At 59.5% G+C, this 26,356-nt stretch overlaps 1 protein-coding gene across 1 annotated transcript in view; it reads left to right on the forward strand.

Annotated features, from left to right (window-relative positions):
• Positions 1 to 13,844: 13,844 nt before the first annotated feature.
• GRM4 (glutamate metabotropic receptor 4) overlaps positions 13,845 to 26,356 on the forward strand; it is a gene marked incomplete at its 5' end in the record, with an annotated part of 40,024 nt that continues 27,512 nt past the window's right edge. The window contains 2 exons of the mRNA XM_084275877.1: positions 13,845 to 14,363; positions 22,625 to 22,841. Coding sequence (XP_084132003.1) covers positions 13,845 to 14,363; positions 22,625 to 22,841 — 736 coding nt within the window. The remainder of the gene's footprint in view (positions 14,364 to 22,624; positions 22,842 to 26,356) is intronic.

Raw genomic sequence — 26,356 nt, forward strand, 5'->3', positions numbered from 1 at the left:
ATCTCTGGGTGTCCATGGATGACTCTGAAGCTGCTCGGAGATGTCCCAGGCTGGCAGTGGGTAAAATAACCCTGTGTTTTTCCCGTCACTGAGCAGCTCTGGTTTGGGGGAGCTGCAGTGGGTGAGGCAACGGCTCCTCTTCATCCTCATTTATAAGCACCAGCTTCTAACTGGGGTTGGGATCGATTCACCAGTTACACTGAGTGGATCAAACTGGAGGTAATGGCTGATGACAGTGCTTGTGCTCCCCTGTGAGCAGGAAAGCTGGGGGGTGCACGCCTGGGGTGCAAGGCTCCCAAATCCCCTCTCCCCTCCCAGTGCAGCCGTGCTGCAGCGGCAGCAGCAAGAGGGATGCAGGACGGGCTGAGGGCTGGGGCAGTGGGGTGGAACCCCCCCCATTTGTGCAGGTTGTGACTTTGCAGGGGCTCCCCAGGGAAGGGGTGTGGGTGAAGGGCTTGGGGGTAACACTGGAACGTGAGTTATGGGCTGTGTGGGGAGCAGATTCGGGTGATGCTGGGGGTACTGAGTGTCCAAAGCATGTGGTGAAACATCACAGTGGCTGGGCAATGAGAGCAGGATGAGGGTGTTTCCATCACAAATCCAACTCTGATTTCATCACACAGGAGTCCCTGGTACCTGCTCACAAGGTTGGTCCTGAGGGCAAAGCCTGCAGCTTTTCCTTGTATCCATCAGTGCACTGAGCTGTGCTGGCCTCTGCCCAGTACCTGGGGGTGCGATGTGGGTGCCGAGGGGCTGTGGGGTGGGTGGCCTTGGTGCTGAGGGATGTCTCCTCACCAGCACTCTTGCCGTTAGGTGGAAGTGTTGCAGAGGAGAAGAGCTCTGCCTGACTCTGGCTCTGAGAGCAGCCAGCCAGGCACGAGTCCTTTGTCCTCCTGAAACACGGAGGTGATGAGGAACAGGGGGGAGGTTTTATGCTGGATGCACTCAGGAGAGAGGAGTAAATCCCTGACAAGAGGCCCTGACATCCCACTGGAGGAGGTTTGGCCAGGGATGGGCATTGCTACGAAGCCTGAGGGTGCCCTCAGCCACTCCTGGAGGGGGAAGGGGGCTGCATCCCCAGTGCTCCCTCCATCCCCTCCAGCACTGGCATGGGATTGATTTTCTGAGAGAAGCCCACAAGCCCAAATCCCCCCCCTCGGTGGCCTCCAGCACAGAGGGGTCTGGCTGCTTGGCCTCAAATGGGGCGGTGGGGGGTGTCCTGCATCAGCCAGGTGGGATGCTGGGCTGCAGAAAAGCCACTGGCGGGGGCTCAGCAGTCCCCAATGTGGGTGAGGGGCAACCAGAGACGCTGGCAGGGTCACAGCAGCCTTCCTGGTGAGGAGGAGGAGGAGTTGTCACTCACAGTCTACAGCCAAATCATCCCTTTTCCATTGCTAATTCCTCACTGTAACTCGGGATGGGCTCCCACCCTCCCCCCCCCTCTTTAAAATGCAACCCTTTCCATGGCAATCTGGTTAGTCATGAGCCATATAATGAGTTTTATATGTATTTAAGATGCTCTGACATTCAGCATCCCATTATCCTCCCTCCTCAAGAGAAACAGGGACCCGAGGTGAGTGTGGATCCAACAAGGGCCCCGTCGGTACCACTTCTGCTCCCTGAACTATCCGTATCTCTCACCCACATTCATGTGCTGTTTGTGTGTGTGTGAGCCCCTTTCTTCTGGAAAGAACTCCAAGACCAGTTTGGGGGGTTTGTTTTTCCCTTGGGGCTGTAATTTAGGTCCCTTTTTTGGGGGGTAAGTGGAATTATTTTGTCCCCTGGCTTTGCAGTTCTGTCCAGCCCCTCGGTAAATCCCACCACCAGTTCTGATTGCCCAACACAGGACAACTCGATGCCTTTTCCCAAGCAGTTTGGGCTATTTCTGCTGGCAGATGGCTGTGGGGGCCAAGCACAGGTCACCCCACTCAATACCCAGCCTCGAAACACCCTGCAGACTTGCAGCAGAGGCTTCTCTCATCCCCATCCTCTTGCTGAATCTTTTCTCCATCAGGGAAAAACTTTCCTTTGCTGCAAGAAAAAAACCCATCAGGGAGCAGGATAAAAGTGTCCACGTGTTCTTCTGCCTTTCTTTTTTCCATCTTAGATCCTTTTTCTCCTCTTATTTTCTTGGAAAGTGGCATTTTGCTCCCTCCTGCATCACTGACACCGGATGGGAGCCCTTGACCTGTCAGAGCCTGGGCCCCTCCACTGCCACCTCTCCCAGCCGCGTTTCTCCCCATAGACAAGTGAGACACATGAAAACCATCCTCAGCCCCCCTGCTGCCCCACTGCACACTTCTTACTCCTTAAATACACATGAAAATAGCTCTTGCCAAGGCCACTGCTTTTTAATTGTGTAGATATTACTGCTAATTACAGTTCCATTAATATTTCACGTGGAGTTAGAGATTTATTCCCCCCATCCTTCTATCCAGGAGGGAATTAAATCCACACCCAAGGCAATTGCAGGTGCTGGTGATGGAACCCATGGATGAAAAGGACCGTGGGTGATGCCTGAGACAGTGTCTCACTGCTGCAGGTGACCTGTGAAGGCAGAGGAGGAGGAGGAGGAAGAGGAGGAGGTGGTGGTGGCTTGGCCATAAATTATTCAAAGCCCTTCTGCAGAGCTGAGCTGGAAAGTCCAGTCCATAAGATGTGGTGTCATGTTTTCTTATATTTAAAAAATAATAAATTAAGCCCTTGTGAGCAGCGTGTCTCCCTGATGGGGCTCGGTGGGTTTGGCGATGGGCACGGTGACCTTCCTGGCTGGCTGGGGGCCAGGGCTGGGGGAGGCTGGACGCTGCTGGCCGGAGTTGTGTCTGTCTGGGAGACAGCTGAGAGCTGAATGTGCTTGAGGAATGCTGGAGCCTCCAGCTCCGGGTGCTGGAGGTTCAGGGAAAGGCTGCTGGTGGCCCTGGAGGTGCTGGAGCATCCCTGGGTGGATGCAGAGCTGGGAGCTGGCTCGGGCCGCGCTCCTCCGGGATGGGAGAGGCAGCGACTGGTTTAGCTCCTCTTGCTGGGAGCCTGCTGAAGCGCGATCGATCCTGCGGAGGACGGAGCTGCTTCCGTTTGCTGACGGTATCGAACTCTCCTGGAGGGTTTGATCCTCTTTTGACCCACGTGCTGAGGGACAGTCCTGGCTGCAGCAGCAGTGACCTCTGTGGGATCCGCTGACCCGCTCGCCAGGTAGCCCCGTGCGTGGGCTGGGACATCTCCTGTCCATCCCAGTGTCCTCCTGCCCGTCCCCCACGGCCTTTCCTGTCGGGCCAGGTGAAGCTCAGCAGCAACTGCCTGACCTGGGATTCCAAACTGGGTTTTGACTTTCTTGATGGTGACACGAGCACTGACAGTTCGTCTCCTGGCTGGTGGTGGGGAGAGGTGTGTGACAACGGGAGTTGTGTGGTCCACGAGCCTTGGACAAGGGAGGTGAGATACTGCCATGGCAGCAAGAGCATCCCCCAATGCCCAAGGACTCTGTTCCCTCTTCCCCAGGGCTGGATGGGTGGTTGGATAATGATTGTTTCCCATTGGAGCTGGGGGAGCAGGTTGCCAGAGCAATCCAGGTGATGCTTCAGCCCAAACCTGTGCGTAACGTAGCCCAGCCGTTCCTGGGATCCAGGCAAAGCACAGCAGGTTGGCTTGGTGTCCTCATGCCTGGGGTCACTGCTCTGCCGTGGTGCTGTGAGACCCCAGGCTGTGAGCTGTATGCCCTCGTCTCTCCTCAAAGGCACGTGTCTTTGAAATCCCTGGGGAAGCTGAGGGCTTCACCCGACCTGGAGCAGAGAGCAGAGAGCAGAGGGCCTGACCTCAGGGTGCCTCTGAGAGCTACTTTTGTTGAAGGGATTTGTGCCTGGCTTATCCTGCAGTGGCTGGAGCCTCCTCAGCTCTGGCTCGTGTGTCACCCACGAGCCTGGGGTGCTGGCTGGTGCCTCTGGTGTGGCCTGAGGCTCTTTTGGGCTTGGGGCAGGTGGGGGGGCTCCCCTCCTCCCAGGGGTTTTGAAGCCCTGGCACTGATGGGTGCAGAGTCCTGTCCTGCCCATAACTCCCTGTCCTACATCATGCTGGTCCAAATAGCCCCTTTGGGTCACCGTGTGATTCCAGATGTGGGTCCTTTGCTGGGTCCTGGGGGTCTCCCCATCCTATTGCAGTGCTTCAGCTGCTGCCCATGGTGGGGGCAGCACGGTTCCTCCATGTTCAGGCAGACCCTGCCCCGTGGTTGCTCTGCTCCTTGTGCAGAAGGGTTCAGGAGAGTCCTCACCCTCCTGAGAGCCTTTTGGAAATACCTGATGGTCCCCCAAGACAGGCAGATGTTGGGTGAAAACTGCTGCCCTGGATCTCTGCTCAGGGCTGGGCAGTTGCTCCTGGTTGGGCAGCTAGACAGAGCTGGGCTGTCATCATCATCCATCCTTGTGTCCCCTTTCCATCAGCAACAGTCCTTTTGCTTCGGTTCTTGGGGTGTGGGGGTGACACCAGTGCTGGCATGGACAAGGGCTGCACACCCTGTGTGCATGTGTGGGGTCTGGATGGGGCTATCCCCCTCCTGGGGTTCCCCTTCCCTGCGTTAGAGCAGAATAACAATGAGAAATCACTGCAACAGCCTGGTCTCTCTGCAGGAGCCAGCACTCCGGGCATGATCCTGGGAGCATCTGAATCCACAGGAATATCGCCACTTATTTTAATGGCAGGAGGGCGGCTGGCCAGCTTCTCAGGGAGTGCATCGTGCTGGAGAGCACTTAGCTCCTCCAAAGGCCTGGCCGGGGCGTTGTGCTGGGAACAGGGCAGTCCCCAGTGCTGCTGGAAGACCAGCTCATCTCCAGCTCCTACACAAGAGCTGGGTGACAGTGCTGTGAGCACCAGCACCGACCCCTTCGCAGTGGCACCCATCCTGCCAGGGACCTGTCTGGCCTGCACCAGGGCTGGTATTTCCCTGTTCTGGGGAAGGTGAGGCTGGAAATGTGTGGTGGAAAGGCTGTGCTTTGCTTTTTGGTTCTCAGAGGGACATATGGAGCTGCAGGGAGCCTTCCCCAGAGCCAGGTTCCCCCCGCCAAGGGCTGGGTGCTCTGCTGCAGGAGGTGCACTCCCTAATCGCTCGGGTGACCGATTATCCGGCAGTCATTACCCTGATGGATCGGAGCAGTTAATGTGTCAATGGCTGTTACTTGGGGGCTGTGTTTTCTCTGGATTAATGAATCGACACACACAGGGATGGGCTTCTCAGAGCTGCTGGGGCCTGGGGGGGATGGTTTGGTAGTGCAAGGGGGTGATGCATGAGCCGTGCTCCGCAGGCACGCATGGGGAGGGGGGGTGTTGGCCTTGTTTTGTGGGGGGCAGAAGAGGTTTGGGGCAAGGTGTGGCTCTGGTGAGGCACCTCTCCCTCCTTGCTGCCCTGTGGAGCGTCTCTCTCCGTGAGGAAGGGAAATTTGGGAATGGTGGTTAGTGAACGCAGGGGGAGACGGAGCCTCTGGGCAGCCTGGTGCAGAGAACCCCTCCTTGTGCCCACGCCATGCACCCTCCTCAGTGCAGGGTCTTGCAGGGCTTGGCAAAGGCCCTTTGCCCCCCACGGGAGCTGTCGTGGGCCTTTGCTTCTGCAAGTGCTGAAGCTGGAGGATGGGACCTGGGGGAAGCTCCTAGCACGGTGGGGTCTGGAGGCCTGGGCGCCTGCTGCTGCGGTCACAGCCGCCGTGATGGCTGGAGGTGATGGGCAGAGGACACGAGGAAATGTCTCCGTGCTAAGGACCAGAGGTGCTGGGGCTGGAGGGTGCGAGAGACGCCCGGTCCATCCCCCTCTCCCACCGGCTGGGGGTTCTGCAGCCCTTCGTGCCCGACGGAGGGCCCTTGCGGGGCTGCAGCCGTTCCCCTCCCGCCCAGAGCCGGCGTGGGGGGGGATTGGGGGGAGGGCAGCCAGGGTCTGGTGCGAGGGTCTCCCGCCGCCTACCCGCCCCCCCCCCCCCCCCCCGCCGCGGTGCGCTAGTGCTTTAAAAGGCTGGCAAAGCCGGCGGCGGGCTTCCCAGCGCCTCTTCATGCAAAACTTCCCCGGCCCTCCTCCTCCTCCTCTTCCTCCTCCTCCTTCTTCTCCTCCTCCTCCTCCTCCTCCTCCTCGTCGCGGCTGCGGAGCGCGGCGGGTCCCGCCCGGCTGCGGCTCGCTCGGCTCCCCGGGCCGGGGCCGGGGCTGGCTGGGGGGTGGGAGCGGGCTGCGGGCTGCCCCCGCCGCATGCCGCAGGGCCCCCCCGGGGTGTCCGCGCCCCGCCGGGGCCGGAGGCGGATCGCGGCACCGGGCAGCGGGCGGAGACGGGGTCGGCGGCGCCGCCAACTTCGCGCTGCCCGCGGTAAGTGCGGGGCGGCGCGGGAGGGGCGCGGAGCATCCCCGGGACGCCCGGTGTGTCCCCCCAGACCTACTCGGAGGCCCCCCTCCTTCCCTCCCCTGCAGCCCCGCTACTCCATCCTCCTCCTCCTCCCGCAACGTTCCAGCAAATTTTCCGCCTTTTTTTTTTTCGGTGGTGGGGGGGGGGGGCGGCTGCGACAGCGGGGGCTGCAGCAGGGAGCGCCCCCCGAGCCCTAGCACGTCGTGTCGTGTCCCCCTCCCGGCTGCCCCCCACCCTGCCGCGGCAGCTGCCCGGCTCCCCCCTCTCCCCCTCATCGCATCCTTCACAGTCGCGGGGCTGCGGAGCGCTGCCCCTCGCCTCCCCGCAGCACCGCCCGCGCCCCGCTGGATCCCACCGGGGGTGGGGGGACACACGGGGGGACACCCTCCCGCCCCAGTCCCCAAACCAGCCACCTTTGTCCCTAGGGGTGCCCATGGCCCCAGTATGGGCTGCGGGAGCGGAGCTGGGGGGGGGGGGCTCGTCGGTGGGAGGGGGCTGGGAAGGGGGGTCCGGGGCAGGAGGCACCGGGTGGGTGGCTGCCCTCTCCTCGCCGCAGCGGGCAGGGCCCGCAGAGCCCGCCGCAGGGCAGGGAAGGGGAGAGAGAACCAGCCCCTTCGAGCCTGGGGATGGGGGGATTGGGCGGTAAGACCCTTTCCCGGAGCCGTGAGGGCATCCCCGGTTCGGGGCAGGAAGCCCCGGTCTGTGTGCGGACAGACAGACGCGCTCCCGGGTTTGTTTTCCTCTCCCGAGCGCTCTCCGGCTCCTCCGTGCTTTTTTTGGGAGGGCGGGATGGATCTGCGCGGCTCCGGGAGCTGCTGGGGAAGTTGGCAGCCGTGGGAAAAAAACGGAGAACTCTCCCACCGCCTGTCTCAGAGCATCCCTGCCGCTCTCCCTCCTCCTCCTCTTCCTCCTGTGATGAGTTCGCCGTGCTCTGCTAGCTCTAGGGTTCTTTTGCTGTGGGCTGCTCCGGGTTTTGCGGGGATGCTCGCTGCCTTCAGTGGTGGCTGCGACGGAGAGGCTGCGGAGCGAGTCATTGCCATCGCCACAGCCGGGTGACCTGTAGCTCCGGGCTGGATGGGGGGATGGCACAAAGCAGAGCCGGAGTGACTGGAGGAGCTCAGCGGGCACTGGCTGCTGGCCCCAGGTAGGGCCCGGGGAGGGAGGGAACTGAGCTGATCTGTTGAATGCAGCAAGGAGCTCGGGAAAATGCCAAGAGAAGTGTCAAAAGGAAAAAAAAAAAAAGAGAAAGAAAAAGCTCATTTCCTTCCCTCTCTTCCCTCCCCGTAAGCTGGGATTCATCTGCACTGGTGCAGTGGGCAGGGGATGTGGGGGGATGCACTGGTGAGTCCATCCTCCCTGGTGAGACCATCCTCCCTGCGACCTCCTGCCTCTCTCCGTGCTGAGCTCCGCGGTCCTGGGGGGCGTGCAGAGACCCTGGCTGCTTCCAGCCAGTGTGGCCGAGCCGGGGGGATGCAGCACCGGGGGCTGTGGCAAACATGGTCCATCTTTGCGGGGGTCCTTGCGGGCAACAGCAGGGTCCAGCTGCCCCAGGCTGGGGTGTGTGGGGGGCACAGGTCAGCCTGTTTTGGGGAAGGCAGCAGGTGCTGGGCTGGTGGTGCTGAGCTGCATCCTGGGGGTGTTGGGCAGCAGAGACGGAGTGTCAAGGGGATTTTACAGCGGGAATCGAAGGTTGGGCACAGACACGGTCTGTCTCTGCATCCTGGGGGCCAGTGTCGCCCTGTGGAGGAGACTGCTGGCTCCCCAAAAAAGAGCATCACGTGCTTCAACTTTGGCATCAGGCAGGAGGAGGATGGATTTGTCAGCTCAGCCACCCCCTTCCAGCTCTTCCCAGAAAGGCGATGGCTTGAAGATGTGGCAGGTCCTAATTATAACATAGGCGAGCCCGCTCCCACCGCCCTCCCCGGCTTCGTGCCCGCTGTGGGCACCATCTCTTCCTCTCAGGCTTGGCATCTAATGGGGGGGTTTCCTCCGTGGTGTGGTCCCATGCCCCTGTGCTGGGGGCGGCCCTGCATGAAGCCTGGCTCAGGATGGGGGTCTCAACCCCTGCCGGGGGGGTTCCCAGCTCGTGCCGCCAGCCCACGGTCTCGGGGTGTAGGTGTGATGGGGCGCAGAGGCAGCGCCGCAGCCATGGCTGGGCTCTGGCAGCCAGGGCACGCTCTCGCTCCGAGCCAGCGCTGCCCCAATTTGCAGAAGGTGATCAAAAATTAATAGCGGGATTTTGCTGCACGTGGCAGGAACGGGGATGAGCAGCGGCTCCTTCCCCCCTCCGGCCTCTCCCGGCTGGAGCTCTGGGCTGACAGAGACCCCGCGCCACCTCCCTCCCGCAAGGTGAGCTGCAGCAATCTCTGCCTGCTCCGCAGCCGGGTCCCGCTCGCCTTCCCCTGCCTGCGCCATCCCAGCCTTCAAAGGGAGGGATTAGCCCTGGTCCGCTTGGCAGAGGGGAGGGAGGGAGAGGGAAGGAGGGAGGTGGGTTAAGCTTGCTTAAATATTCCACGGGTCTGATCTGTGCCTCTTCCTTCAGACTTCAGCATCCTTGGGGGATGCTCCGGGGTGGTGATACCCAGTTTTCCTCCCCCAGCAAGCTCCGAGACAGACGCAGGCAGGACCTAGATGCTGAGGGGTCGAGTTGGCACCCCAGCGATGGGCTTGTCCAAGCACTGTGAGGGGTCGGTGCACGGACTGGGGGATTGGTAGAGGGGGCTGCGTCTGGGGCGCATCGGGTGGGTTTTGATGGTAAAATCTGGGGTCTCTGCTTGCTGCTGCCTGCTGAGTCGTGGCCTTGCTTCTCCTCCCAGCGAACGCCGGGGTACTTGACCTGAATACTTAAGGTTTTGCCTGTCGAGAAAGAACTTAACCTGGCCTCCCCTCCCTCTGAGTCTACATTCTGCTGCACCTCGTGCAGCTTTTGCAATTAAAAAAAGAACCAAACCAACACAAACCAGGAGCCAAAGCGAAGTTCCCTGTAATCGCTGGCAACCGGGGACGAGCGAGCGAGCGCTAATTGGGATATTGTGCTGCGTGCGGCTGGCCCCGCGTGCTGAAGGAAGAGCAGGTGGGGAAAGAAACAGCCTTAATTTTCAAAAAGATGCTGGAGAGCTCGTGGAAACCAGTGTGGAAGAAGCTGGCGCAGTCCTCCTGGTGCTGGGCTGGGGAAGGTCTCTTTGTTGGTGGGTGAATGGGTGGTCAGCTCCTGGGCAGTGGGGATGGGGTGGTGCAGGTGAGTGCTGGGTGAATCCCTTGGCCACTTATTCCTGCATCTCCTGGACATTGCAAGCTCAGCCTTTGTCTGGTTTAAGGAGCCCCAGTGCAACTGGGTGGGCTCAATGCAAACCCAGTGAGTGCCCTGGCTCTGAACTGGGAGCCAACAGGTCCTGCACAGCTGAAGGAGCCTGGTCCTGCCGCAGGCAGAGCTCTGCGGTCCACAGGAGTGAGGTCGGCTCAGAGAGAGGTGTGATGCTTGAGGCACCCTGCGATAAGCTGGCTGTGATCCGAATAACTCTCCTCTCGGCTCTGCCCGCTGCTGGCGGTGATAAAACCGCGGTGATTAGCTGTTAGCTGGTGCTTGGGTTGATGGCACAGGAGATGTGAACTCCCTGCTTGCAGCGGCATGGGCTCCACAGAGCTAATGGCAGTACAATGACTTGGTTTTCACTGGGAGTCCTGCCGGGACTGGAGTGAGGGAGAGAAATGGTCCGTTTCCTTCCTTATTTATTTATTTTCCCCCTGAAGGAGCTTATTTCATTGCTACAAACCCCCTGTGTTGAGGGGCATGTCTGGGGACTCCAGCTAAGAGCCCATCTATGCTGTGCATAGATGCCAGGTCTCCTCTGGTCCCAGGGCTGGGGCTCTGGGGATCAGCCCTTTGATTTGGGGGTCCCTCGGGGCAGTTTGTTCTTTGGGCTGTGCCAGCACCGGGCTGGGGAAGGGAAATTTTGCAAACGAAACCCAGGTTGTGCGTACAGGGGGAGCTCCAGCTGCCCCTCCTGGAGATGCACCAGCACCAGGGAGTGAACGGGAGCCCTTGCCTTGGCTTCAAAGCCACGGGCTGCCCAGCTCCGGGGCTGTGTGTCTGGCAGCGATGCAGCCAGGGATGCATCCCAGTGCCTGTGAGCACCTCTGGGCTCTGTGAGACGTGGTGAACCTGGGTTCGTGGGCAATGGTGAGTCCTGGCCAGTGTGATGCTTTGCAGGGATGCCTGGCAGGAGCTGTGGGAAGGAGCTGCAGAGGTGAAGCCTGGGCTGGTCAGTCCCTGTCTCCGGGATACGGTTCCCCCTCTGGGCACTGGTGATGGTTTTGTAGCCGGAGCTCTGCACGGTGCAAGGGACTTTTAAATCAGGGCTTGATATCTGCTGCCCAGCTCCATCAGCGACCTTCAGGGATGGCCATGCCAGCACCGGCCACCACTAGAGGGGAGCAGGATGCCACCGGACCGGACCCGTGCCCCGGGCTGCCGGGTACCCGCAGGGCAGGGGCACGGCCGGGGGGCCCAGCGCTGCCCCTGGCCCCTCGGCTTTCCTATCCTGGGGCAGCGGCAGCCCCAGCATCTGCTCCCGCCGCTCCGGAGCCGCGTTAGCTCGGGCTGGCTCAGGCCAGGCAGCGCCCTGGCTCTGGAGAGCTGCTGCCTTTGGTCAGTGCCCTCTCCACCAGCACCTGCTGTAGGCAGGTGTCTCCATCCAGATGTGCAGCTCCCTCCAGATGTGTAGCACTGGCCTCACAGGGAAAGGGCTGTTTTGGGGAGGCACGGGAGCTGAGCTCCCTGGGGATGCAGAGGCTGGTCCTGCGCCTTGGAGGAAGGAGGGGTTTCTTTCCTCTTTGCACTGAGCTTTAAGGCACGGGCTCCTGCCTGCTCACCCAGTTCCAGATGCTGCCCACCCCTCCGGGCAGCACATCAGGGCTGGGTGCCTCCTTGGTACCCGTGGGACCAAGATTTGGGTTGCACAGGGAGCAGCGGCTTGTGTGCAGCTATGGGGATGCTTGAGGTGGGTGGAAAGTGATGGGGGAAGAGGGTGCTCATCTCCTGCCCCTTCCCAACGAGCACTCAGGCCGTTTGCAGCACAGGCTCATCGGGTAATTCAGGCTGCATCTCCCCTAATGATTCAGCGAGGGATTCAAACCAGCTTTCCCCCCTCCCCTCCCCATTATTTGTGCTTTCTTCTTGCCTGCCGTGATATTTTTACCTTCAGTTCGTTCAGATTATATGATCAAAGGAGGCACAAAGGGGAGAGAACAGAGAGGAAAAAGCTTAAAAGAAGAAAGGGAGAGGCTGTGGGCTCTGGGGGCACTGCCAGCTCCACGGGAGCTGCCACGGGCTCGGAGGATTTTCCTGGGAGTGGATCCATGTGGTGACCCATCACACCACCTCTGATGGGCAGAGATGTTGCGGCTCCTGGGGTAGGATACAAGGAATGACCTGATTTTCAGCTGGCATGGGAGGGGGCAAGGGTGTTTGAGCATCTTTGGGGCGCCTCATCATCTGTGTCCTCACCCTGGGCAGAGCCTGACCCGCTTCCAGGAGCTGCTTTTCCCTGCTGCCGATGCACCGGATGGCTCTTAAGAAGGAGAAGGGACCATGGGGAGGGTTGATCCCTGTCCTGGATCCCCATCTGAGCAGGACCGTGCTCTGGGGGGCTCTCCCAGCAGCATGGCAGGCTGGGGTGGGCAGGTGTTGTGCTGCAGCGTTCCTGAGCTCCTGCCTTTTGAAGCGAAGAGCTCGGCACTGGGTAATTCTGGTTGCTTAAAAGCCCTGGCTGTCAGAAACGCTTTGGAGACGGGTCTTCAAGTGGCTCCGATGGGTAGGGATGTGCATAATTTATGGAGGTGAGTTAAGGCAAGGGTCTTTCTGGCTGGGCTGGGGCAGTCACAGAGCTGGGAACCTCCTTGGTGGTGTAAAGGGGTTTGGCACAGCTGTGTCTCGTGGGCAGCACCTCGGGGCTGGATGGGGATCCATCCTGGCCAGTGTGGGTTTGGGTGCTGGGTTCTGTGCTTGAGCTGAGATTAATTTAAGCTGTTTCTTTGGTCTCACTGCTGTTGCAGCCCGTCCTGCTTGGGGAATGTGTTTGCCTGCTCGGTTCTCCTCTGCTTTCTTGTGCCTTGCATTAATCATGTGCTGCCCTCGCAGCATCCATCAGCGGCTGCTTGGAGACAGGCTGCAGGGGAGAGCCTTCCCCCAGCGGGGAAACTGAGGCAGGGGTCTGCTCTGCTTGGGCAGGTGAGCCCAAGTGAGCCCTCAGCGCTGCTGATACTTGCTGCTGGAAGTGGTTGATAACGGATGCTTGCAAGGAAGCAGCTGAGGAAGGAGCCCAGAGGAAGAGCAGCAGGAGCAGCAACGCTTGGGGTAGCGATGCAGATCCATAGCGCTGGGTTTGGGCAGCAGTGCCTGGCTGGGTCACCTTCTGCTTTAGACACAGATCAGCTCAGAGCCTGCTGGGCTTTGCAGCAGGACTGAAAAACCTCTTGGGAAACAGCCCCTGGGTCCTTCGGCACCTCCTGGCTTGAGCTTGGTGGGGCAGGGGATGGGGATGGCTTGTGGCTCTCTGAGCCCTGCTGAGGACACGTGTCTGGCAAAGCTGGGAGGGGGCTTGGGAAGACCTTCAGCCTCAACCCGCTTTGCTGGGGGCAGGAGTTGTGTCTGGCTGGGCTGTCAGTGGGGACAAGGAAGGGGTCAGTGGGCACAGCAGGGGGGATGCTTGGGAGGGGAAGGGTCTAGCACGTGACGGGTGTTTGAGGAGCGGGTTTCTCCTCATATCAGTTCAGGGTCTAAATTAAGTTCAGCTTTAAGGTGGCTGCTTGATTCCTGTGCCTGACTGGACCCTAGGGATGCTCTAGGGTGGGGGGCTTGTTGTGTATACAGGTTTTGCCCTCTGAGCACTGTCTTGGGGCCTGTCCCACCCCAGCAGCTCCCTGAAGAGGGGGTAGGACAAGCCAAGCTGGCCACCGACCTGGTCCTACTCCATGAGGCAGGGCGAGCTGGGGGCCCTTCTCCAGCCCCTCTGCCCACATGCGGTTTGAGCTGAGCCAAAGCCAGCTGAGTGTGAATCAAACCCCAACTGAATCACGTTTATATCTTTCTTGCAGTAACCCCCAGTGCTAACTTCTGCTGGGCTCCCCGATGGAAGCTCAGACTGGCTGATGTCCTCTTCATGCTTCTGCTTAATTTTCCCTCTCTCCCCCCCTCTCCTTGTTTCCCCTCTCCCAGGACTCCAGAGGAAGGACCTGGAGCATCGCTTGGGCTCACATCACCGCTGCCGCCTCTTCTGCCCAGCGTAGCCATGCAGACCCCAGTGCTCTCCTGCAGCCCGGCCACCCGCTGCTCCCTGGGTGCCGGCGTCACCGCCGGGAGCCGCTGACGGTGCCGCGAGCGGGACCCCCCGGGAGCCATGCTGCCCGCCCGCGCCAGCCTCGCTCCCTGACTGCCGCCGGGTTCTGGGCCGCGAGCTCCGCTCCAGCACGGCTTCGGCGATGAGCGGGGGTTACTTTTGCATGGAGCGTCTCTCCTTCTGCCTCCTCTTGAGTGCCTGGAGCTGGGGGTGGGTGCCCGGGGGTGCCGCCAAACCCAAGGGCCAGGGCTACCCGCACATGAACTCCATCCGCATCGACGGGGACATCACGCTCGGGGGGCTCTTCCCTGTGCACGGCCGGGGCGCGGAGGGCAAAGCCTGCGGGGAGCTGAAGAAGGAGAAGGGCATCCATCGCCTGGAGGCCATGCTCTTCGCCCTGGACCGCATCAACAACGACCCCGACCTGCTCCCCAACATCACCCTGGGTGCCCGCATCCTGGACACGTGCTCGCGGGACACGCACGCCCTGGAGCAGTCGCTGACCTTCGTGCAGGCGCTCATCGAGAAGGACAGCACCGAGGTGCGCTGCGTCAACGGCGGCCCCCCCATCATCACCAAGCCGGAGCGGGTGGTCGGTGTCATCGGCGCCTCGGGCAGCTCCGTCTCCATCATGGTGGCCAACATCCTGCGGCTCTTCAAGGTAGGGCTTGGCCAAGGTACGAATAACCACCCCGGGAAGCCACCATGGGTGTTTTTTGGCAGTGGTTCTCCACGTGTGCCTCTTCCTCCATGTCTGGGGGTAGGCAGGAGCCGGTGTCTTTAAAACCCTTCTCCTGCCTCCCCCGTGTCCCTGGGGATCCCTTCCTCTATCCCCCGCCCGTGATGACACTTTCAGCAGGAGGATTTTTTACTTCTTCTCCCCCGGGTTCGTGCTGATGGGGGGGGTGGTGCTGGTGGTGCTCTGACGTCAGCGGGGCTGCGGGAGGGAGGATGGCTTGCAGGGGATGGATGGGGAGGAGTGCTAAGGATGGCTGTGGGGTGGGATAACTCAGGCTGGATGGGGGGCTATGGGGGGCTCAGCCCACTGCCTGTGCCCCCCAGGGCCATCTCTGGGGTCAGACCAGGTTGCTCAGGGCTTGGTTATGGCAGAGCTTGAAAAGCTATGAGTCTGGAGAGGGTCCAGTCTCCTTGGGAGCTCCCCAAGGGTTTCTGGGGTGCAGGCCTGGCTGCTGGGTGAGGGGGCTTAGCTGGTCTGCAGTCGTGGTGTCACCTGGATGGGGTGTGAGGCTGGGGGGACCCTGGCTGTGAGACACCCTTTGCCATCGCCTAAGACACGCTGGCACCTCCCGGCCACCGACAGACTGACGCTCGCAGCCGACACCAGGAGCGTTTTGGTGTAGCCCACCCTGACACCCCTCATGGGGGATGTCTGGATACGGGGGTGTGGGTAACACCCCAAATGTGAAATCACCCCCGAGCTGATGGCCGGGCAGCTGCAGGGTGCTGCTGGGATGGGGGTGGCATCTCCAGCAAGGGGCAGGGGCGGCTCCAGCCCGGGGGACCTCAACTGGGCTGGGGACACTTGTCCCGTGCTGCCCGCCGGGGGGGAACGGGGTGCTCAGGGCTGCAGCACAGCGAGGGCTGGATCTCCCCCTCCCCGCTGTCTGCCAGCCGCAGGAAAGCCGAGCAGTTTATAATTACTTTCCCCCTCGCTGTGCAGTTATTTATCCGCATCAACGTCCCTGGGCTACAGAGAGTGTTTGAACAAGAGCCCCTCCGCAGCAAACAGCGGGGAGAGATGTAAATATACCCCGCACCCAGCGGCGTGGGAGCCCCGTGGTGCCCCCTGGCACAGCGTCCCAGCTCCATCTCCCCTCCCAGCACCCCAAAACCCTCTCAGATCTCCAGGGCTGAGCCTGTTTTTCTATCCCCCCCACCTCCGCTCCCTCCTTTCCCCATCCCCTTCCTCTGCCATCCCGGCGTGCTGAGAGCGCCGGGTGCCCTCCTGGGAGGGCTGGAAGCTGTTAGTGAAGACAGAAAACCCAGATTGCTGATGGAGTTTGATTTTTCTGGGTCCCTCCTTTTTTTTTATGGAACGTGTTAATGTTCCAGGCGACGAGCGAGAGGGCTACTCAATAATTAAAATAATATAAATTAGAGGGAGCGGGAGGAACTTAAAAGCTATTTGCTGAGACAAAAAAGATTGAATGCTTGCTTCGGAGAGGAGGAGGAGGAGGGAGGGAGGCACCAGGAAAGCAGGCAGGAGGGTGATGGAGCAGTGGGGGTACCCACATCCTTTCTAGGCTGTTATTATGTTTTTTCCTTCTGCTTCTCCTTCAATTTTGATCCGTGGGAAAAGCAGCCTGGACCTGTGTGGGAGGGATGCAACGGAGCCCAGGTGCACCCGCACCCCAGGCTTGCACCCTGGTGGGGAGAGGAGGGGTGGGGGCTGCAGGTGGGTCAGTCAGGGCACCCACATGACTTGGAAATCCAGAGCTGATCCCAGCCCAAGGTGACAGTGAGGAGGATCTGTGGATGGGCAGGTGGAGAAAGGAGACTTCAACCCTTGGGAGGATGCGGGAAGAGCTCAACCCTCCTCAGACAGCCACGAATCCCTGCGTGTGGGTGGGTGAGGGGGGTGGGTGCAGAGTGGGTGCGCTCCCCTGGCACAGGGACGTCGTTCCCACGGGACGTTGGCTCTCATGTTCCTATCAGCAGTGAAGGCTCAGGGGGTGGCTCTCTCCCCCCTCCCTGCCATTTATCCACAGGGTGGGTTTACGGTGGGGACATGCTCAAAATGGAAATCAGGCGCTTCCATTTCACGCCGCCGCTGACCTTTAAGCGCGGTGACTTCGCTCCGAGGCTCAGCAGAGCGTTTGCTTCCCCGGCGCCGCTGCGCAGCCGGCTCCTTTCCCCAGTCCCCAGGGAATGATGCTCGTGCCTGGGCTGGAGCTGGAGCTCTGCATCCTGCGTTGGTCTTGTGGCTCTGCTGCCTGCGCCGGGACCCCGCCGTGTTCCCCCAGTAAGGGGATGCTGGGGGGAAGTGGAGCCAGAATGGGGGTACCCGGGCCTGATGCTGGGGGAAGCACTGGGGATGGTTCCTCTGGATGGGGCTTGGTGGGGTCTTTGGGTGGGCAGCTGGAGAGGGGCTGGGGGTGCTGCAGGTGGTCTCTAAGTGCTTTGGTTTTTAAATCCCTGAAGCGGTTCTCCAGGAGGGTTGTGGCACACGCAGTGAGCGGCACAGGCACAAGATCAAAGAGAAAGCCCAGCAAGGCGAGGAGCAAATGGCTCCCCCGCCGTCCCCCGGTGCCCGGGGCTGCGCTCGCAGCCCTGCGCTGCTCAGGCTGCAGGCAGGAGCCGTCCCCCCTTCGCCCGGCCGTGCGTGGCCGCTCCGGCAGCGGTGGGTGGGCTGCAGGAGGGCTGCATCCCACTCTGTGCTCTCAGTGATGCTGCACAGTCCTGCCTGGGAGGGTGTCACAGCAGCCCCCCTCTCCCCCAGTTTGCCCCCTGGAGCTCCGAGCTTCCCCTTTCTCCACTCCCCACCATCTGTGGCCGTTCCTGCCCTGGGATGATGCTGTCCCCGTCCATGGTCCCTCGCCCCATCCCGTGCTCCCCTCCCTGCTCCCTCCCTGCTCCCGGCTCTCCCCCGCCGGCGCTGAGCCTGGCCCCTCCCTGCCCGGGGTTTTGTCGCTCCCGAGCTACATAAATAAATAACGTGTCCTTCGTTAGATGCCACTGCCTAATTAAAGCTGTACATCAGTGGAACAACTTGCAGATGCGGCATCCTCTGTCCAAGCTGGTTTCATCACTCCTCGCAGCTCTGCCTGCAGAAAAACCTTCCCCCAAATCCCCAGTCCCTGCTCCTTGCGATAGCATCTCTCTGGCGTCACTGGGAGAGCTTTCTGAGCTCTCTGGCACGCTCCAGCTCCTTCCCACCCCTTTCTGCTGGCTTTTCCAGCCCCATTTCTCCCAAACCACCACAGCAAGGATGGTGTGAAAGGAACCAGGCCCAATCCCTGCCAATATCCCCCCCCAAAGCTATGTCAGGGTCTGGGGTGCATTTTTACACCCCATCCAGTAAGAGCTGGGATGTGATGGAGCTTGGGTGCCCAGCCAGGGCGAGGAGCATCCCTGGGGAGGGGGTGGACTTGACACCCGCTGGACACTTTGGGGTGGTTGTTTTCTTTGTGGCAGTGAGTGCAGCAGCTCTTTTTTAGCACAGGGGTGTTGTACAGCATGAATAATTCACCTGATGGAGGATGCTGCCCGTTGCATGCCTGGTGGGAGCTGGGGCTGCTCAGCACCTGCACGCACGCAGGGCTGGGCTGCCTGGAGCCGGGGAGGAGCAGAGCTGGATCGGACCCCCGGTGCTGAGACCCCAGCCTTGTGCCTGCTCCCCATGGCAGGGGATACACCGAGGCTCTGCTGCGTGCTCCCCCCACTTAGTGGGTAAATAACCTTCATGAAGCTGGGAAGGCTGGGGGTGCTCTGATTAATCACCCTCTCCTGCCACTTCGTTTCCTCGCTCTTTGCTGGGTTTATTAAAACAAATTCCAGCTGCCTGGGGCTGCCCCAGCCACGGTGGCTCCACAGCTGGAGGAAGAGGAGGAGGAGGAGAGGGAGGCTGAAGGCAGAGGGGATGGCAGGTCCAGCAAGGACCCTGCTGAAGGGCAGCATCCACGGCGCTTGGCACCCCACACTTTGCTGGGGTGGGAGCTGGTTTACTGGGAAAAAAGGGATGCCAGCATCCTCTGGCACCACTGGGACGTGCTGGTGGAGCTGTCTCCCTGGATCCACGGGCAATTAAGGAAAAAGTTTTCCTTTTCCTCTCCAGTTTTAGATTTGGCTCCACCAGCCCTGAAAGAGCCGTCTCCTTCCAGCGTAACCCGTGCCAGGGCTGGCTGGGAGATGCTCCCTGGCGCTGTCTGTCCTGACAGGGGCTGGATTTACCGAGGGGACCCAGCGATCCCAGCCCAGCTGATGTCAGCCCCGGCGTTGGAGCGGCTGGATTTACACACTCGGTTCCACAGGCTGTAGCAAAGGAGCGGGTGGGTCGGGGAGCCTGTTGCTCCCTGCCCTGAGCTGTGTCCCCTGGAGCATGGCTGTCGTGTGTCATCCCTGGAGCGGCTGCTTTTTGGTGGCCCCAGAGCTGGGGAACGGAGGGATTTGGCAGCTTCATGTCGTGTCGGTGCAGTGTGATGCCTGAGTGATTTGCCTGCTCTGTGCAGTGAGAGCAGTGCCACCCCTCCCTCCTTCCTTCCCTCCCAGTTTTCAGCTGGGGAAACTGAGGCACAGACAGCTGGTAAGCAGCAAAGGGTCTGTGGGGGTGCAGGATCTTCATCTCTCAGGTGCTGAGGGCTGGATCCTGTCTTGGTACTGGACCTGAGCCTGCAGCGCTGGGGAAGGGGCAGTGGGATGGGGGGGCTGCAGGTTGCTCTATGCTGATGCCAGGACCTGACGGTCCCCGCTCAGCCCCTCGCTCCTCCAGCCCCTGCGGTGCTTTACGCTCTCCCTAATTAAAAGCCGCCGTCCAAATGGCTCGATGATGGAAATTCTAATTAAATCAATTCCATCTTGTTGCTGAACCAGAGGTTTGCATAAGATATGCATGAAATTAATAATTACAGTCAGGGAATTAGCTGCTCCCGACCCCATCTCTGGTGTTGATGAGGGAGGGGCAGGTGCTGGGACCAGTGTGGCCAGTACAGACCAGTACAGGACCCCTTCTCGTGGGGATGGTCCTGACTGGTGTGTGTGGCTCTGGCTGTGCAATGGCCCGTTTGTTCTTTCAGCTCCTTCCCTCCTGGGTGCTCAGGCTGATGCTCCGGTTACTGGTTTGGGCTGGAGCATCACAGTCCCACAGTCCCTGGCTGGGGCCACTCCGAAATTGCTGCTTTCCCCTAATTCTCCCCAGTCTGGAGGGGATTCTGTCTGCCACCAGTAGAGAAACTGTGGCACCAGTTTGTGAGGTGATGGTGATGAAATAGGTATGAAATCGAGGTGTGGTTGTGGTGTGTTTGAGGTGGATCCCACTGGTGGATTCACCCCGGGGTTGGGGGGAGCAGGATGACACCCCCAGCCCTGGCTCCTGCCTTCTCTCTTACCCTGGGGGACAGTCCTCCAGGTTGGGGGATGTTTCTGGGTGATGCTGACTCTGCTTTTTGATTCAGATAAAGGAAGGAAGGAGGGTTTACTCCCTGCCCTGGGGTCACTCCCCACTCTCAGTGGGACAAGGGAGCCTCGGGGTGCAGGAGAGCTGCTCCTGCTGATTTCCCCATGGGATTTATCCCAGGCTGAGCGATGAGCCAGGCAAGGTACTACCAAATACACAGCTGAGATAAGTTTCCAGCTCCCCCTCCCCATCATATCCTCCTTCTTTCTAAGAACCTTGAATTCCCTGCCTGCATTTTGCTTTTATGGACCTAAAAGGACTTTTGTCTTTTATCTGAGAAAATAGCTGGTGCTGGGAGTTGGGCTATTGTAGACCAGGAGATCAAAAAGGCAGAGGGGGGGAAAAAGGCACAAATAGTCTATGAAACGGTCATTTGGGAACTGGGGCTTTATTTTCACTTCCACCCACAGCAGAGGAGCGAAAGGGAAAAGCTCTTTTCCGTTTGGTTGTGAAAATACAGCTTCCAGTTCGTAGCCTGTAGATCAACAGGTGTTTTCCAGGCTTTGTTTTCCAGTGGGGCTTTGAGTGGGATGGGGGGGGTGTTGTTAATCCTATGTGCCCCCAGCTGTCTGAGCCTGGATGGGGATCAGCTGGGAAGTCTCCATCACCAGTGTGTGGGTGCAGGGGTGTATTTAAACTAAACCACAGAGGAAAAAAAAACCCAAAATCAATGGGAAAGGATCCTCTGGAAAGGCTGGCTTGTGTCCCTGTCCCCACACCTCCTTTGAGGTGGGTGCTGCTGCTCACGGCACGTGGCGTGTGTCACCGCGGTCCCCAGCCCTGTGTCCATCCTTTGGCCGGCACTGCAGGGAGGAGGCAAGGAGGAGGCAGGGAGAGCGGGCACGGAGCAGCACCCTGCTCCCCCCGGGATGAGTGATTGCCAGGCCAGCGCTCTGCCTGCTGAGCAGAATTTCAATGGAGCCTCACGGTCAGAGCACAGCCCCTCGGAGAGGAGCACAAAGCAGATTGTCACAGAGCATAATCCTATTTGTGCCTTGATAAAGATTCCTTCCTCTCCCACTCCTTCTCCATCGCTCCCTCTTCTCTCATATTTTGCAGGTAGCTGGAAGGGTGGCTGCTCCTTTCCAGGGGCCTTTTAACATTCAGGTGGAGTCGTGGGTTTATAACACCCGTGTTGCATTTAATAGAGAGAGAGATGGGGGGTGGGGGGGAGTGGAAGAGGGGAAAATAATGGAGAAACAAAGGAGAAACTGTGAGATGCAGCCTGGGAGCAGGGGAAGAGGGGGATGGAGTGGCTTGGGAAGGCCAGGAGGGTCTGTGGGGTGACTCTGGGGCATGTCTCCTCATCCTGGGATGCCACAGCCCAGCCAGGCTCAGCTGGATCTGATAATTGGGTTCCCAAAGACCCCAATCTCCCCCACCCCAAGCACATCCAGGTGTCTCTGCTGCTGGGAATTGGCTAATTGCTTAATGGGGAGTGGTGATGGGCGAGGCCAAAGGCATCCTGAGCTGATATGAGCATCCCAAGCAGACCTGGGTATCCGGTGCAGTTTGGGTACCTGCTGAGCCCAGGGACTTGCTGGGATCTGTTGCAGACTTCTGGGGATCTGGCAGCCTTTGTGCTTCTGCAGGCTGTAATTGCTGAATGATTCCTGAGCTGGCTCAGAAGGGAACAGCCCTCCAAGAGCTGGGCATTGCTGCTCTGTGCCTGTTCCCTCCCCATGGCACGGGGAGGCTTGGAAATGGCAATGCCTTGGGCTGTTCCTCCTCCCTGTGCTGTGTCCAGATGGCAAAGCAGCGTCTGCAGGAAGGTGAGATGTGTGTGGGTGGCTGGACCCTTCCCCGGGCTGTGCCAGTGCTGGGCAGGGCTGTCACTGCCATGGCTCAGCGCTGTGGGGCTGTACCAGGGCTCTGCCAGCCCTTGCCACATCCAGGGAGGGGTTGAGCAGAGGTGTGTGGTACCTGGATGGGTGTGGGATGAGGAAGGGGGTTGGCTGGGGCTGTCTGGGTATTCAGTGTGACTTTGGGGGGAGCTTCACTCTGGTAGGGAGAACCTGGGCTTGGTGGTTTGGTGAGATGAGTTGATACCTGTGGTGTGTTTTGGAGATGTGAAGTGCTCTGTAAGTGTGAAGCTTCACATGACCCCCGTGAGTTAAATCATTCTAATGCACTGTGGGGGTGCAGCAGCTCTGGTTAATTTAAATCACTTATTTATGGCTTGGGTGGGGTGGCCTCTGTCCTTCCTGGGGCAAGGAAGCCAAAGGGAGACCTGAACAGTGCTGGGGGGGCAAGAGTGAGTTTTGCTCTTTGGCCTCTTCCATTCTGGGCATATCTGATGTTTGGGAAACCCTTCTGGGACCTGCTGAGTGTCCCTGAGCTTTAGGTGGCCCCACAGACCCGATGTCTCGAAGGGGCCAGGCCAGCCTGTGTGGCCAAGGCTGGTCCCTGGATGGTGCTGGTCCCCTTCACCCAGGCACAGCAGGAGGATGCAGAGGAGATGCAGAGGTGTCTTGGGGTGGCTTGTGGCAGTTTTTTGTCTCTTGTGCCCAGTTATGGATGGAAGTTACCAGATCAAAGCCTTTGTGGTGCCACCAGGACCCAGTAAAGCTGACCACCTTCCACTTTGTGGTCTCCCCTCCATGACCTGCTGCTCCTGGGTGCTGTGTCTGGTGGCACGTGTTACCCCCTGACCCATGGTGTTCCCTGATTTCCACCTCCCTCTCCTCTGGAGCAGGGCTTTGGGAGCACGGGCAAAGCTCAAGAGGGCATTGCAGTGGGGTGGAGATCACGTCTTGCATCTGACTCTTCGTCTTTCCCCCCCACCCCAGATCCCTCAGATCAGCTACGCCTCCACCGCGCCGGACCTGAGCGACAACAGCCGCTACGACTTCTTCTCCCGCGTCGTCCCCTCCGACACCTACCAGGCTCAAGCCATGGTGGACATCGTCAAAGCCCTCAAGTGGAACTACGTCTCCACCTTAGCCTCTGAGGGCAGCTATGGCGAAAGCGGCGTGGAGGCCTTCATCCAGAAGTCCAGGGAGGATGGTGAGCAGGTTTCTTCTGGGATGGGGCTCAGCGCGGGCTTTGGGGCAGTTTGGGATGGAGGAGAAAAGGCAATGGGTGGAGACTGGAGGGGTGTGTCTGGTTGGGCTCCTTGGCTTCAGCTGGGATGTGGCTGCGGTGTGTGAGCAGGGGTGGATGGCAGAGCCAGGGGGATGATCAGTCCTTGGGCGCTGCAGGTTTTGGGGCTGTCCTGCTGGCTGTGAGGACATGGTGCCAGCAGGGATCAGGACCAGCAATCCCAAGCTGCCTCCACAGGGCAGGCCACTTTATTGCTTCCAGTTCCTTTCAGAAAGCATCCCTAGATCCTGTTCCCTGCTTGCCAGGAGACCTCAGATCCTCTGAGCCAGAGGCTGCTGAGCCGGACTAACCCCCTCCCTGCCGAGCCAGAGTGCTGGGTGCCTTCCAGAAGAAAGAGACTTTTACAAATGCTCCCAGGTTTGAACAGAAAATCAAGTTGGCACCGACACATGCTTCGCCCAATTTTAGTGGAATTATCCCCGAGGGCAGGTGCTTTAACTTGTCTGCAGGCTTTGGACAGGCGGAAAGTCCCTGCTCAGCAAAACTCTTTGGGAGGATTTGTCTGGAGCCAGAAAGTGTTTTGCTGACAGGAGCACTGGGATGCTTAAGGGGGATTAGCAGCCTCAGGAGCGGCAGAGGAGCTCGTGGTACCCCACAGTGGCTGAGCATCAGTCCCAGGACTGTCTGGGACGGTGAGGACCCCGGGCTGTTGCTGTTGTGGGTGCTATTACCATGAGCCCAAAGCTGCTCTGAGACCCCGTGGGGGGGCTGTCTCAGCCCTGGGGTCCCTCCCTGCTCTGGCATTGCTTCTCCTCCGCAGCATCACGTGCAAGGGGCGAGATGGGAGCTGCAGAGTGTTTTCTGAGGCAGTTAAAACCCCGCAGCGCACCGGCTGCTGCCTATTACTGCCTTAACTGTATCCGAATGGCACATTAAATTCTGGTGAAATCGGTGGGACACCAGCCTATCTGGAGCCAGTCAAACTGTGTTATGGCCTTATAAATGGATAAAGGGAATAAAAACTTGGAGGTGACGAGCTCCTAATCAAAGCCCTATAAATAGGAACAGCGTTAATTCTGTCTCGCGCGCTCCCTGGCACTGGGAACTGGCTGTGCTTTTAATATGCAGAGAAACCCATCTGGGGATTCAACCTGGAATCTGCTCTTCAGGATTTTAACTTGAAAAGCAGAATATTTTTCATGGGGCTGCGATCCTGCAAAGGAGGAGTGTGTGGGGATGCTTTGGAGCATGCAGGTGTGATGCTTGTTGCGCCGGCCGGGTGTGGGATGTGCTGCCCGCACACCCTGTGATGGGGATGGGGCAGTGAGAGGGGCTGGGGTGCCTGTCCTGAGTTGGGGTTGGGTCTGCATGCAGCCTGGAGGGATGGTGAGTCGCTACAAGGGAACATGTGGGAAGGTGCTGTGAGGGAGTTGTGATGCAGGGGGAATGGGCAGCCCCTTCTCAGTGTCTGTGGGGACAGGACAAGGGGCGATGGGCTCAAGTTGGAGCACAGGGAGTTCCCCACGATTCTGGGGAAGAACTTCCCAGTGAGGGTGAGGGAGCCCTGGGACAGGCTGCCCAGGGGGTGTGGAGTCTCCTTCTCTGGAGAGATTCCAGCCCCATCTGGACACCGACCTGTGTGCCCTGTCCTAGGGACCCTGCTTGGGCAGGGGGTTGGACTGATGGGCTCTGGAGGTGCCTTCTAGCCCCTGTGATTCTATGATTCCCACCAAGTCTAGGGGATGGGTGCCCTGTGGGGTGGGGTACCCATGGGAGCCCCAGGATGCTCCGCTGATGATGCTTGGGGGGTGCTGGGTACTGTCTGCTCGGGCCACAGATGAGCGGGCTGATACACCAGCACGATTCAAACCCACACTGCTCCTCCATGAAGCACCAGTAAGGGAGCAGTTGTCGTGACTGGTGGTCCCACTGCAGCACCAGCACTTCTCCTCTGAGATACCTACAGTAGCCACGAGTTCCTATAACCAGATGGTTAACGATATGACGATGTAATTGCAGAGTAAACGAGTGCACACGGAGCCGAGCGCGCGCGCATTAATCCGGGGCTGAGGCAGTCCTGTAATTTGTGTCCCACGTAACCCAGCCATTATGTGCATTACTGATCATTTAGTTATCAAAAAGCATAATTCCACGGTAATTGCGGTGTGAGCGCGGCGTAAGCGCAGCCCCTGCGTTAGCAGCAAAGCCACTTCCCTGCTCCAGCCGAGGGAATGTGCTTGTGTGGAAGAGCCATGGTACCCCAGCCCGTGTGAGGGGGGGAGCAGCTCTTGTTTGGGTGCCTGGGTGGGATCCGAGCTGCACCCTGAAGCATCTCCCCTGGGAGGGGGTGCTGCGGGTCAGTGTTGCTCCGTCGCTGTGGGAGGCAGCTCCACAGCCATGAGAACAGCATGGTTGGGCTGAGAACGTGCTTTTAATTGATTTTATTGAAATTTTCAATTTTATTTTGTAATTTGGAAATCTCCCAGCCTTGCCCCCTGTGTGGCAGCTGCGAGGTGGGAGGGAGAGCCGGGCTGTGCCTGCTTGGCCCTTCTGTCTCACCCCATGAACAGGGATAGCTCTGGCACCAAAAGGCTCTTACACCAGTGTGGAGGTGCTGGGAGTGGGGAAGGATCGTCCCCTCCTTTCACAGCTGGTTTGTGTGTGCCTGGCTCTCATTTGTTCTTCGTCAGCAGCGTAAAGGCTCCTGTGGTTTTATTGCAGCATCAAGGTGCCTCCAGCCTGTCAGAGTGATGTGAAAGGGCTGTTGGTTGGCTCAGGATCCATCCGCTGCGTTGGGATTGCCACCAGTCAGACCAGCAGCAGGTTTTCCCCATGCCAGGGTGTTTACACTGGGAGGAAGGCCCAGCCCTCCTCCCCATGGGTGGGGGGGTTTCCACCCAACCCTGGCCCTGGGGAGCATCTCCCACTCTCTTCCTGAAGAGCGCTGCACCTCATTCTTCACTCCAAGCCCGAGTCCTCAGTCAGGTTTTATCTCCATCAGGTGATGCTCGTTGCTGTAGTTAGCAGCTCGTGTTCAAGCTGTTTGCTTTCTGCTGCATTATCAACTTGACCTTCAGTTCCAACTTTTAGCAGAGCCCCATGTTAAAGCCTTTGCTGGCACAGCCGAAAGTGTCCCTGCACAAGGCACAAGCTCACCCTTCTGCGGGTGGGGGGAGAAGGAGCTCGCCCTGGGGACAGGGTATCCTTGCAACAGGCTCTGGCTGTGGGCTATCAAGACAGACTGACAGACCTGGGAGGGAAATTACCTTCTAGATACTGCAATTACTCTGGCAATGATGGTGCTGGACCCTGGTGACTGGCTGTACCGATGGCTGGACAGTCCTTGCTCAGTAGAGTTTTGGGGTTCCCAGTGTCAGCATTGCAGAGATGTTACCTCTGCAAAGGATGAGTTTTCTTTGGCCATTTTGAAGTGTGTTAAGTGCTCCCTCCCCCAACAGCATCCTGCTCCCCCAAAGCAT

The sequence above is a fragment of the Gallinula chloropus genome, assembly GCF_964237585.1.
Source record: "Gallinula chloropus genome assembly, chromosome: 27".
Taxonomy (NCBI): Eukaryota; Metazoa; Chordata; class Aves; order Gruiformes; family Rallidae; genus Gallinula; species Gallinula chloropus.